The 14,471-nt window shown below is 45.3% G+C and overlaps 1 protein-coding gene across 1 annotated transcript in view; it reads right to left on the minus strand.

Annotated features, from left to right (window-relative positions):
* LOC139262844 (protein diaphanous homolog 1-like) overlaps nucleotides 1–14,471 on the minus strand; it is a 460,427-nt gene that overhangs the window by 295,876 nt on the left and 150,080 nt on the right. Inside the window, exon 12 of the mRNA XM_070878024.1 lies at nucleotides 3,113–3,229. Within this exon, the coding sequence (XP_070734125.1) occupies nucleotides 3,113–3,229 (117 nt within the window). The remainder of the gene's footprint in view (nucleotides 1–3,112; nucleotides 3,230–14,471) is intronic.

A 14,471-nucleotide genomic window follows, 5' to 3' on the forward strand; every position in this document is an offset into this window, starting at 1 on the left:
GAGAGAGAGGGCGGAAAAGAGGAGAGAGAGAGGAGGGCGGGGAAAGAGAGAGAGAGAGAGAGGGCGGAAAGAGAGAGAGAGAGAGGGCGGAAAGAGAGAGAGAGAGAGGGCAAAGAGAGAGAGAGAGAGAGGGGAGAGAAGAGAGGAGAGAGGGAGAGAGAGAGAGAGAGGGCGGAAAGAGAGAGAGAGAGGGCGGAAGAGAGAGAGAGGGGAAGAGAGAGAGCGGAAAGAGAGAGAGAGAGAGGCGGAAAGAGAGAGAGAGAGGGCGGAAAGAGAGAGAGAGAGGGCGGAAAGAGAGAGAGAGAGAGGGCGGAAGAGAGAGAGAGAGAGAGGGCGGAAAGAGAGAGAGAGAGGGCGGAAAGAGAGAGAGAGAGGCGGAAAGAGAGAGAGAGAGAGGGCGAAGAAAGAGAGAGAGGAGAGGAGAGGCGGAAAGAGAGAGAGAGAGGGCGGAAAGAGAGAGAGAGAGAGGGGCGGAAAGAGAGAGAGAGGGCGAAGAGAGAGAGAGAGGGCGGAAGGAGAGAGAGGAGGCGGAAGAGAGAGAGAGAGAAGTGGCGGAAAGGAGAGAGAGAGAGGGCGGAAAGAGAGAGAGAGAGTGCGGAAAGAGAGAGAGGAGAGAGAGAGAGAGAGAGAGAGCGGAGAGAGAGAGAGAGGGGAAGAGAGAGGGGAAAGAGAAGAGAGAGAGAGAGGGGAGAGAGAGAGAGAGGGGGGAAAGAGAGAGAGAGAGGAAAGAGAGAGAGAGGGGAGAGAGAGAGAGGGGAAAGAGAGAGAGAGAAGGCGGGAAAGAGAGAGAGAGGGCGGAAAGAGAGAGAAGAGAGAAAGAAAGAGAGAGGGGAAGAAAGAGAGAGGGGAAAGAAAGAGAGAGGGGAAAGAAAGAGGAGAGGGGAAAGAAAGAGAGAGGGGAAAGAAAGAGAGAGGGGAAAGAAAGAGAGGGGAAAGAAAGAGAGAGGGGAAAGAAAGAGAGAGGGGAAAGAAAGAGAGAGGGGAAAGAAAGAGAGAGGGGAAAGAAAGAGAGAGGGGAAAGAAAGAGAGAGGGGAAAGAAAGAGAGAGGGGAAAGAAAGAGAGAGGGGAAAGAAAGAGAGAGGGGAAAGAAAGAGAGGGGGGGGGTGGGCGGAGAATAGAACGTACAGTACATCGTGTATGCTGACAGGGACATTGAGGTCAACCTTCAAACCAGAGGCATTTTTGTACAAGACAGACAACTTAAGCATGAGGATGTCTGGTAGCAGAATCAAATGCAGCTGGTGTCAATGTAATTAACTGTGTTCCTACAGAACTGCATTTAGACAAAAGAATCTTAGATGAAACTTTTATGATATGACATCAGTGTATAAATAGGGGGGGGGGGGGCGGCTGAGCCACCATGAAACAGACAAGTATACTGTGCAGAAGTACTTGCGTCAGTTGGGAGCAAACTGATTGCAGACAAAAGTTTTACACACACAAAGCTGAGAAGTATTGAATGATCATTTTTTTCAAAATCTGCACAGAATTTACAGTAATTCGGCCCAACTGGTCCATGCCCGTGTTTATGCTCCACACGAGCCATCTCACCCAATCAAAACTTCCTTCCCCATCATGTACTTATCTACCTTTCCTTTAAATGCATTGATACCATTCGCCTCAATTACTCCGTGTGGTAGCGAGTTCCACATTCTCAACGCTCTCTGGGTAAAGGAGTTTCTCCTGAATTCCCCTTTGGATCTTATATTTATGGCCCTTAGTTTTGGACTCCCCCCATAAATGGAAACATCTTCTCCACATCTACCCTTTCAAAATTTTAAAGAACTCTGTCAGGTCACTCCACAGCCTTCCCTTTTCAGCCTGTTCAATATTTCCCAATCGGTATAAACTCTCAGTTCTGGTACGTGTTTAGGTAGCACGGTGTTGAGAATGTCTCAAGGCACTTCACAGACAAGGAATTATTGTGAAGTCAAGTGATTATATAGGAAAATACAACAGCCATGTTGCACAAAGCAGCAATACGATGATTCAACAATATAACAACTTGAATTTATATAGCGCCTTCAACAGTGAAACGTCCTAAGGCACTTCACAAGAGTATTGAGATTTAAAAAATGTTTTTACACCAAGCCACATCAGTAGAAATTAGCGCAGGTGACCAGAAGCTTTGTCAAAGAGGTATCTTTTGAGGAGCGTCTTGAAAGAGGAAAGAGAAGTATAGGTGGAGATATTTTGGGAGGGAGTTCCAGAGCTTAGGGCCTAGGCAACAGAAGGCACGGCCAACGATGGTTGAGCGATTATAATCAGGGATGCTCAAAAGGGCAGAATTAGAAGAACACAGACATCAAGGGGTTTTGGGGCTGGATGAGATTAAAGAGATAGGGAGGGGCAAGGCCATAGAGGGATTTGAAAATAAATTTATGAGAATTTTGAAATCGAAGCGTTGCTTAACCAGAGGTGGAAATAAACGGTCTTACTTATGCTGCGGATACATGGTTGAAAGCTCACTTCAGGGTCAAATATAACACCAAGATTGCGAACTGTCTGGTTCAGCCTCTGACAGGAGTTGGGGAGAGGGACGGAGTCAGTGGCTAGGGAACGGCGTTTGCGGTGGGGACCAAAAACAACTGCTTCGGTCTTCCCAATATTCAATTGGGGAAAATTTCTGCTCATCTTAATTCAAGATTGAAGAGTTACTCAGTTTTTCATGTTACTGCCTGAGGGCAGAGTGTTGGCCAAGACACCAAGAGAACTCCCAGTTCTTCGTCAAGTATTGCCATGGGATCATTAACGTTCGCCTAATCCCCAACAGATCAGGCCCCGAGCTCTGGAATTCCTTCTCTAAACCTCTCCGCCTCTCTTTCCTCCTTTGAGATGCTCCTTAAAGAAATGCTCTTTGATCAAGCTTTTGGTTATCTGCCGTAATTTCATGTGGCTTGGTGTCATATTTTTGTTTTATAACACGCCTGTGAAGCGCCTTGGGATGTTTTAGTACGTTAAAGGCGCTCTATAAATACAAGTTGTTGTTGTTGTTGAGTGAACAATCATTGAACCCGGAAAAATCCTCGTGCAATTCAGAGATTCACGAAAATATTATAAAGTGTTTGTGGGTCAGCAGCATTGCAAATTAGCATTGAAGAGGTCACCCACCTGGCTTGGTAGTCATTGCGTATCAGAAGCAAGTGCTGAAGGATAGACAGGAAGTACAGTTCGGCTTTGGAGTCCTTCACGGTGTTCAGAAGCATCTGGAAGACTTCACTCACATCCGTGCAGCTACTGTTAAGGAGACAAGTCAACAACATCTCGATACCCCCAGATAATGCCCTCGACTGGGTTTCGCATCACAGCTTGCTGCTGAGATAGTAAATGTAGGGGGAAAGGAACTTTACAATAGAACAACTCTTCCCCAAAATTAAGTAGCGACAAAACAGTGGGGGGGGGAAAGACTATCTGACGGATGGCACTCCGTTTTCATCTGCTTTTATCTCATAATACTCCTGTGAAGCGCCTTGAGATGTTTCACGACATTAAAGGCGCTATATAAATACAAGTTATTATTGTTGTTGCTCCCTTTCTCCATATTTCCCCCAAATTCTCTGATGAAAAACCTACCATGTAAAGTCTAAATAAAAACAGTGGAAATCTTAAACAGGAAATACTGGACACACACACTGCTCATCCATCCATCCAACAACCCCAAAGATAAAAGGATAGGTTAAAGTTTCAGGCAGTGACCTTTTTGATTGCTGTCAGTAACAAGACCACCGACTGCTCATGGAGCAGCCTCTAGAGCGCGCCTGGAGGCCCACAAGGAGGAAGACGCGCGGGTAAAGTTTGACAACAGTGCAATTCTGGGGGTGCTGGGGTTCGGAAAGATCAGTTCTTCAACATATGAGCGATTGCACACCATCTAAGAAATAGGTCTCGCGGTAAAAGGGAGTACATTGTCGATAATAGTCCCACCTGTACACCCTTCCTGTTGCTGACACGCCCACCTGCACTCCCTTTACTTTTACGACTCTTTTCAAAAACGAGTTCCAGTTCAACTCCGGAAATAAAACATAACATTCTGGAAATGGGAGTTCTGATGAAGGGTCAAACCCAGAATTAAAAATTATCTTTTTCTCTTTCATGTGCCAACAGTCAGACCTGGTGTGCATTTCCAGTATTTAAATCAAAGAATGTTCTGCACGTTTCTTTTTTAGTTCATCCGCTTTCTTCATAAAAGAAAAATTTTAGATCAGTTCCTCGGGGGTGAAAATCAGAGCTGCCCTCTTGGATGGAACCATTTTTTAAAAAAAAAGGCAAAACCTAACTAAAGCTGTACCGCAAAATAAAAATTAGCTCACCCTGGCATCTAACGGTTGCTTTGGGGGCAACAGTTAATTGCGTGTAAATGGGCTCATCAGTATAGCCAGCCAAGACGACCCCAGTGTGGGAGGATACTAGAACTAATGGAGCAGCAACTTTGAGACAATTTGAGCCTTTTACATTTTTTTTTATATGCAAGATGAACAATTTGCTGTCATAGAATAAGCACTTTATTTTGAGAAATATATGCACGAGGCAGACTCACTGATTGGTAATCACATTCGGTGGTTTGAAGGATCCACATTTAGACCGCCCATTATATGCCTATTACCAATCTTCAATGCAAAATTGAGAGAAATGTACCATGATTATTATAATGCCACAGAATTTAAATGATTTTAGTATGAACTACCGTCATAATTACAAGGTCTTAAATATGCCCCCCAATTATCACTGCACAATTCTTACATCTTCATATGAAACAGCTACATACTTTAAAAAAAATCTTTCTCACCCCCCCCAAATTTATTTGCAATTATAATTAAAGGAGCCAGAATGTCTTACCTGAACTAAATACATTTTCTTTTCGAACGAACAAACAACATCTACATAACAATTATCGTCTCAATAGCCCAATCACTTCTCAACTAAAAATACCATTCAACAATTAAAACTTTTGAAAATGCTACAAAATGTTATTAACTCTCAGTACGTGCGCAGGGGCTCAATTTACATCAAGAAAAACTGCAAATACAAAAAGTAGATATAAAATCTTCGGTAGTGTAATGTATCTACCCGTAAGTATGCTCACAGGTTTATAGAGCTGTTGCTTCGCCAGTCACGTGATGTTCACAAGACTCAATAAAACCCCAGTCAGTTGGGTCTCGGTCATCCACGATGAGGTATGCAGTTGTGAGCCTGGTGGATGAACTGGTAATGTGTAGTGTGATTGTTAAACCTTTGTTGATAAACCAAGTTGTTAATAGCAATGTGTTGCTATGAATTGTTAAGCAAAGAACCCATGAAGCAAATACACTACAGGTAGTGTTAAAGCAGATATGCAGACTCCCCCGACAAATTGGACAGCTCTTTCAAAGAGCCAGCACAGGTGTGTCGGGTCAAATGGCCTTCTTCTGTGCTGTAAGATTCTATGATATAGCGCGAAATCATCATCATAGGCAGTCCCTCGGAATCGAGGAAGACTTGCTTCCACTCCAAAAGTGAGTTCTTTGGTGGCTGAACAGTCGAACACGAGAGCCACAGACCACAAACTGCATATCTAAGTCACCCAAATCAAAATGTCCCAGTTTCAATCCCTGGAGCGTCTTACTACTTTAAAGCCGCTGTATAAATGCAAGTTATCGTTCTTGTGGTGAGCCGAGTTAGCTGGTCTCGGTCAGACCAACACTTGACCGGAATGTGTACGGACAATGAAGTGACCTCTTTTGGCATGTGCGGGACATCAGCTAAGAACCGGACGGGGGTCAGTTGGGATATCGTCCTACAATGGAACCTACCAAAAAGGCTCCCCCATGCAGAATGATCACTTGGGTGAGATTTGGGAGGGGGGGGGGGGGGGGAAAAAAAGAGGTTGGAAATGTAACTCAGCACGAGTTAAGAACATAGGAACAGGAGTACGCCATTCTGCCCCTGAGCCTGTTCTGCCATTCAATTAGATCATGTATCTCAACTTCATCTACCCGCCTTGGTTCTACATCCCTTAACACTCTTTCCAACAAAAATCTATCGATCTGATTCCCCATTTCTCCCAATGATGTCAATGAGAGGAAAAACTAAAGGGAGAGGAAAACAGAAATACAGATAGTTTCCTCATTCATCAGGTCCCCAACTTATTGTAAAAATGAAAAAAAAGTCTCCATTTTTATTTTCAACAGCCTTTTGCAGTGATGAAGTGAAGATATATATTTTTTTGCCTCTCCCAGGGGATTACATGGCTGTTGGGGTCGGGAAGTGTCTAGTCATGTTCCAGGCATCACGAGTGGGAGGCAGCCTTGATGAACCAACTGGTCATTTCCTGCCCATCATTTTCATATGCTCATATAACTATTTCCCAGATTCCTTTCCTCTGAAATGTGGCAAGGATTTTTAATGCGGGTTTTTTTCCTGCCTCGCCCAAATTACAGGACTGCTGGTGGGAGGGAACACTACCGGTCACGATACACAGTTGTATCATGACTGTTCATGATGGGCCAGCTAGTCTTTTCATAGATTCATATTTTATCATTTGTTTGAAATTTCAATTGAGTGCCGAATGATTTGTGCACATCTAACTCATAGAATGTCATACAAGAGCTCTATTCAAATCTCAATCGTACAAAGACTCAACATTGTCCAACTTTTGCTCATACCTAAAACCCGTAGGTTTTCCAAAGGTAATGTATCGTACCTCCATCTAGAAAAAACTAGTTTCCCTTTCCCCATCTCAGCATCCAACTCTCTGCAATAATGCCTCCAACTCTCTGCAATAATGCCTCCATGGCCTTGTCCAGGTTCTGTAACCTCTTCCAGCCAGACAACCCTCCCCACCCCCCGAGAACTGTGCGTTCCTCCAACTCTGGCTTCTTGTGCAACCCCCTTTTCCTTGACCCCACCATCAACAGTCTTCCCTTCAGCCATCTAGACCCCAAGCTCTGGCATTTCCTTCCAAAACCTCTGCACCTCTCCAACTCCCTGCTCTGTAATAAAACACCTCTTTGACCAAGCTTTTAGCTACCTGTCCTAATGTCGCCTTCTTTGGCTCCGTGTCAACTGTTGTCTCATAATGCTCCTGCAAAGCGTTGGGATGGATGTTTTACTAGGTTAAAGGCGCAATATACATACAAGTAGTTGTTGTTGTACCCATTGTACCAAGTCCATTTTGGAGTGGTGATCTGATCACGTGTCTGAAAACTCTCCTGGCTCACTCCATGAAGAACTTACTTGCCAATACAAGATAATTATGGTCAAGGAAGGCCATTCGGTCCATCTTTGTGCATCCATCCAAAGATGCTACAATCCCCATTGCAGGAACCAATTGTTCTTTAAATGAATCCAGGGCTTTTAGCTCCAGTAAATGATCTGGAAAATTCTATTCATCACTCTGAAGAACTTTCAGGTTGAACAGTCCTCTTACCTGTGTTTAGCAGCTACAAGATGCACTGTAACAACTCGCCAAGGCAGCTTCGACAGCACCTCCCAAACCCGCGACCTCTGCCACCTAGGACAGGGGCAGCAGGCGTGTGGGAACACCATCACCTCCCAGTTCTCCTCCAAGTCACACATTGCCCTGACTTGGAAAATTATCACCTGTTCCTTCATTATCGCTGATTCAAAATCCTGGAACTCCTACCCAACAGCACTGTGGGAGCACCTTCACCTCAAGGACTGCAGCGGTTCAAGGCGGCAGCTCAAGGGCAATTGGGGATGGGCAATAAATGCTGGCCTTGCCAGCAACGCCCAAATCCCAGGAATGAATTTTTTTTAAAGTCATGACCCGTGTTTCCTTGTTCACCTCAATTTAATTTAAAATAATCTTCAAGATTTAACTTTCTTGTAACCTAAATGATTTTATATACCTCTAAGATCACCTCTCCGGCGCCTCCTTTCCAGGTTGAAAAGCCCAAATTTCTCCAATATTTCCGTACATATCATCATAGGCAGTCCTTCGAAACGAGGATGACTTGCTTCCACGCCGAAAAGGGACGAGTTCACAGAAGTTTCAATGAAGTATCTAATATTCCGGATCCCGAACTACATGTTGAAGGGTGGAAGATGCCTGTGTGTGGATTTTTTTAACGTGTGGTGGCCGTTGCACACCAGCCACCACACGGGCTTGACAGAGCTAGGACTTGGTCCAGTGGCAAGGATTACCCAAGATGACTGGAGACCAGCTCTGCTGCACGGGCCCAGTGTGCACACATATCACAGTGTGGACTGGCTGACCCTGGGCCCTCGCCTATTCTGGGCCCCGAACTCTCGCCTCTCCTGGATCCCGATCACATCCCTCTACGAATTCTTGCCGTTCCTTCACCCCGACCTTGCCACTCCTGCTGTACCTGCCCGCACTGCCGTCAGCCGTCGCCCTCCTGCAGCAGCACGCGCTGCTCCCTACAGTGGTATGCCGCCACACGCTGCTCCCTCTAATGGCCCCAGCCTGTTGATGGTTTTGTCGGCCGAGACCGCGCCGATTTCCGGGCCGGACACTTGTAGTAAATAACTTCAAGTTTAACAACAAAACATTGTCTTATTGATTCTTTCTCCAAGTGTTGCACGTTTCACACTTTGAAACACAGTCTTTTATATCATTGTTCAGTCCTGACCAGTCAACGGATTCTCTGGCACGTCAAAGAGTGCTCTCGACGCCAGTGAGAGCAGCATGAAATCGCTGACGAATGTCGGATCTCAGGGATTTTGGTATGACATAGCGATAGCCTTTGAAGACTATGCCATCCTGTGTTGTGAGTTCGTCACGAACTTTGAAGTATGCATGCGTTTCAGGTGGGCGTTTCTGATGTTGTTTCTGGCCATCCCGTTGATTTGTTGTATGACCAGTTGTAGTGTGGAGTCGCTTACAGTTACGCGTTATATGGTAGTCAGTCCTTGTTTGGAGAATGGGATGAAGTCCACCATGTGGATGCATTCCACTGCAATTTCTGTCAGTGATCTATCCACATTTTTGGAGGTATGTGCATGAGAGGGTATCTACTAGATACATTTCTTTTCCTGGTTGATACTTTATTTTGACGTCATATTGGTTGAGCCGAATGAGTAGACATTGTAGTCGCTTGGGTGCTGCAGATACCGGCTTGTATCGTATAGAAACCAAAGGCTTATGGTCTGTCCATAGCGTGACCTTGCGACCGTATACATATCGATGGTATCATTCCATTCCGAAAACTTGAGCAAGCAGCTCCGGTTTGATTTGAGTGTATCGCATTTCTGCTGGAGTGAGCGCTCGGCTCGCGTATGCCGTTGATTGTCCCTGTTGCAGAAGGACGAACCCAAGGCCTTTGCTGAAAGCATCTCCTTGACCTTCGGTTGCAAGTTTGTGGTCGAAGTACCTGAGCACCGGAGAACCTGTCACGCGTTGTTTGATAGCTTCAAAAACTTTGCCTTGTTCTTCAGTCCATTTCCAGACCGTGTCTTTATGAGTGAGCCGTCGCAGAGGTCTGAAAGATCGGGCAAGAATTTTGCAAGGTACTTTGTCATGCCGACAAATCGTTGTACACCTGCGACATCCTGCGGTTGCTGCATTTCGTTGATTGTGATCACTTTGCTTGGATTGGCTTTGAATGTCCATACACATCAGACATTTGACAGTACGGCAATCAGCCTCGTAGTCCTTTAATCATTTGTTTTGTCTCTTCCAGGAGATTACATGGCTTTCAGGTGGGGTGGGGAGTCTATAAATTGTGCAGCACAAAGCATCGCAGTTGCGTGGGATGGGTTGGATGGACCAGAGGGTCTTTTCCAGTCAGTCATTGTTTGTACGCACTGTTTCAAGTGCTCGAATATCTCCCTTGTGTCCTGGCAACCAGAACTGAACGCATTACTCAAGATGCGGTCTGACCTGAGCACTGTACAGTTTGATCAGGGCCTTTTTATAAAAATGTATTAGTTCACGGGATGTAGACGTCGCAGACAAGGCATTGCCCATCCCTAATTGCCCTTGGTGGTGAGCTGTCTTCCAGAACTGCTGCAGTCCGTGTGGTGAAGGTATTCTCACAGTGCTGACTTTGTCATAGTGGTTTGGTACAACTGAGCGGCTTGCTAGGCCATGTCAGAGAACATAAGAACATAAGAAATAGGAGGAGTAGACCACCATACGGCCCCTCGAGCCTGCTCCACCATTTAATACAATCATGGCTGATCCGATCATGGACTCAGGGCCACTTCCCTGCCCGCTCTCCATAACCCCTTATCGGTTAAGAAACTGCCTATCTCGGTCTAAAATTTATTCAATGTCCCAGCTTCCACAGCTCTGCAGCAAATTCCACAGATTTGCAACCCTCAGAGAAGAAATTCCTCCTCATCTCAGTTTTAAATGGGCGGCCCCTTATTCGAAGATTATGCCCTCTAGTTCTAGTCTCCCTCATCAGTGGAAACATCCTCTCTGATCCATCTTGTCAAGCAAGTTAAGAGTCAACCACATTATTGTGGGTCTGGAGGCCAGACAGGGCATTAGTGAACCAGATCGGTTTTTACGACAATCCGGTATTTTCCTGGTCACCATTACCGACACTCGCGGTTTTAAAAAAATTCCAGGATTTATTTAATTAACTGAATTTAAATTCCCCAGCTGCCGTGGTGGGGTTTGAACTCACTTCTCCAAATTATTTGTCCAGGCCTCTGGATTACTAGACCAGTAACATAACCACTATGCCACCATACCCTTTTTGGATGTGCGTTTACCGGCCCCAAACCTTTATCATTGAAAGGGTTAAAACAAAATTACTACTGAAACACCCCCAATGAGCTAATGGAGACTGCTTACTTTCCCAAGGCCCCTAATGGCCATGTAATCTGTCGTTAAAGCCTTCACTTAAAATTGCAACTCACGATAACATGCATCACTTGCCATGAAAGCTCAAACACTTTGTAAAACAAAACTCAAACCCCACCACTTTCATCTGACATAGTTTCAACACAGGACTTTAAAACAACACCAGTGATCAGTTACAAAGCCACAACTGTGCCATTAAATTTAATCCCAGTAACATTAACTGCTGACATCGGCAGGCAGATATGCTTTACTGTGATTTCCAACAGGAATTTAAAAAGAGAAAAAAAATCAAGGAAAGGTTTGGATTTCACAACATCCATTACATTTGTGACTTTGGTGATATTCTCTGTTACTCAGTATTAGTAAAACACTCCATTTTAGGAGAAATGCTACCTTGGCCCGGCATTTTGGAACCCACATTAAACAGGTCTCAATACTAAAAAAAACCTGTTCATAGAATCATACAGTAGACAAGGAGGCCATTTGGCCCATTGTGCCTATGCCGGCCCTTTGAAAGAGCTGTCTGCTACCTTGCTCTTTCCACACAGCCCTGCAAATATATCCTCTTCAAGTATATATCCAATTCCCCTATCGTAAGTTACAATGTTGGGAAGTCTGGAACCAGGGGTCACAGTCTAAGACTAAGGGGTCGGCCATTTCGGACTTAAGACGAGAGGAGATTTCTTCACTCAGAGGGTGGTGAATCTCTGGAATTCTCGACAGCACCAGAAGGCTGTGGATGCTTAGTTGTTGAGCATATTCAAGGCAGACATTGATAGATTTTTTGAAATTAGGGGAATCAAGGGATATGGGGATAGTGTAGGAAATTGTAGCGGAGGGAGAAGATCAGCCATGATCTCATTGATTGAAGGAGGAGGCTCCTGCTCCTATTTCTTATTGAATCTGCTTCCACCATCCCTTCAGTTAGTGTGTTCCAGATCATAACTCACTACGTTAAAAAAAATCTCCGCATTTCATCCCTGGATCTTTTACCAATTATCTTAAATCTGTGCCCTCTGGTTACCGATCCTCTTGCCAGTGGAAACAGTTTCTCTCCATCTATTCTATCGAAACAGAACATGTCAGTTTTGTTCAGATTTAATTAATTTCAGCTGAAGTGCCAGATCATCATCCCAGGCAGTCCCTCGGAATCAAGGAAGACTTGCTACCACTCTAAGAATGAGTCCTTAGGTGGCTGAACAGTCCAATATGAGGACCACAGTCCGTCACAGCTGGGACAGATAGTCGTTGAGGGAACGGGTGGGTGGGACTGGTTTGCTACACGCTCTTTCCGCTGCCTGTGCTTGGTTTCTGCATGCTCTCGGCGATGGGACTCGAGGTGCTCAGAGCCCTCCCGGATGCAGTTCCTCCACTTAGGGCCGTCTTTGGCCAGGGCCTCCCAGGTGTCGGTGGGGATGTTGCACCTTTTCAGGGAGGCTTTGAGGGTGCCCTTGTAACATTTCCTCTGCCCACCTTTGGCTCGTTTGCCGTGAAGGAGCTCCCTGTAGAGTGCTTGCTTTGGGAGTCTCATGTCTGGCATGTGGACAATGTGGTCCATCCAATGGAGCTGATCCAAGTGTGGTCAGTGCTTCAATGCTGGGGATGTTGGCCTGGTCGAGGACGCTGTGTCTGTCCTCCCAGGGGATTTGTAGGATCTTGGAGACATCGTTGGTGGTATTTCTCCAGCGAGTTGAGATGTCGTTTGTACATGGTCCATGTCTGAGCCATAAAGGAGTTACAAATGGGCGCAGTTCCCTTGAGTGGTGGGGCGGGTGGGTGAGACACAGCCGGGGTTCACACGCGTGTCAACAGCAGTCCCTAGTGGAGCTGCATGTCACTGCGCCTCAGTCGCATACAGAAGTAGCACCAGCTGCCACCATTCCCCCACAGCAAATAGCCCAACAACCCGTCAACATTCAACCAACTAGACTCACGCCAGAGGAATGAATACTTGAGGCACAGGAGACCGACGGGCACCACAGGATCCTCTCCCAACAGGGGGTTAAAGCAATATGGAGTTGGGTCGCAGATCAGCCATGATCTCATTGAATGGCAGAACAGGCTCGAGGGGCTAAAGTGTCTCCTCTTGTTCATATGTTTCAGAAAATGGCAGGAGGAAACTGATGGTAAAAATAAATCATAATTAAAACTGACTTTTGATTCTGTTAAATAAATGTGCGTATAATTTACGTTTTTAAAAAAAAAAGCTTGTGACCGTACATTTTGCCGTCGCTTAATTGCTAGCCCAAAGCTAATTTAGAGATTTGGGGCAATGACGCTGAACATCAAGTGAATTCTGGATTGCAGCAGCTGAAAGGCTTAGGGCAAGAGCAATGCTTGAAGTTATGGCGAAATGCTGATAGCCAAGACCAGGAAATTCCCCAGAAATGTATCCATTTTGTGCAGGCGCCACTGTGTTTATGATTTCATCACAACATGGCTCCTAATGGTGAGTGACGACTCAAACCAGATGTTTCCAACACAAAGTCAAGAAAGTTACAGGGTGTGCGGATCTTTTATTTTTGCTGTCGTTTTGCTGCCCCCCTGTGGTACTGGCTCGTAATAGCAACCAGTTCCAACTGCACCAGTCGAGGATTATACATTGGTTGACAGCACGGACAACCTTAGCTGCTTTTCAGTAATGGGCCGGTGGGGGGTGAAATTTGAATAATTGACAGCTGTATCCCGTACTATATTCAGGCGCCATTACTTCGAAACTGGAGTAAAACCAGAGAGAGAACTAAAATAAATTCTTGTTTTTGTCTGGAGGCAATGGGTCACATTACATTCATTGCGACCCTGGAGGGTGTCACAAAAATAGAAATATAAAGGGATCAGGCAAAAATAAAACCACCACTGATGCACCAGAGGAAAGAATGTGCGTAAGAAGTGGTTTAGTTGCAGAATCCTTTATAGGACCAATACCACATGAAGTACTTAAAACACACGAATATAGACACACGCAAAATTAAAATCTGCAAAAGTTACTCATAAAACATAAAGGTGTACTGGACCTGTAAAGACCATTGCAGTCCATCTGGTCAATCTCAAAGTTTGAAGAAAAATACCGCATGGTATCTCTTGGTGATGTTAGTTTTGGATCACGCCAGCACAGAGCCGGCATGAACATCACAGGGTGAATCCTTTCCTTCTGTGCTGTAAACTTTACAGTTCAAACTGCTTCTTTTGCTTAAAAAAAAAACCCGATTCATTTGCTGACATTACCTGTGTTAGGATTAGGTTCTGGGCATTTTATATTAAGTTTTTAAACCTCCTCACTTTCTTGCTTTTGAGTTGAAGTCCATGTCAGAGATTAGCTTGTGGTCATTACGGTTCAGTTTGTGGTTGCCTAGAATCATAGAAATTTACAGCACAGAATGAGGCCATTCGGCCCAAAGTGTCTGTGCCGGCCAACAAAGAGCTATCCAGCCTAATCCCATTTTCCAGTTCTATGTCCGAAGCCCTGCAGGTTATATCACTTCAAGTACACATGCACATCATATTGAATGGCGGTGCAGGCTCGAAGGGCCGAATGGCCTGCTCCTGCACCAATTTTCTGTGTTTCTACTTTTTAAATGCGATGAGGGTTTCTGCCTCTACCAGCTTTCAGGCAGTGAGTTCCAGACCCCCACCCCCTCTTAGAAGCTCGAACATTGAGAAGGTCACCTCCCCGCCCTCTCAAAGCTTTCTTTTCTC

The sequence above is a fragment of the Pristiophorus japonicus genome, chromosome 4 (genome assembly GCF_044704955.1).
Source record: "Pristiophorus japonicus isolate sPriJap1 chromosome 4, sPriJap1.hap1, whole genome shotgun sequence".
In the NCBI taxonomy this organism is placed as follows: Eukaryota; Metazoa; Chordata; class Chondrichthyes; family Pristiophoridae; genus Pristiophorus; species Pristiophorus japonicus.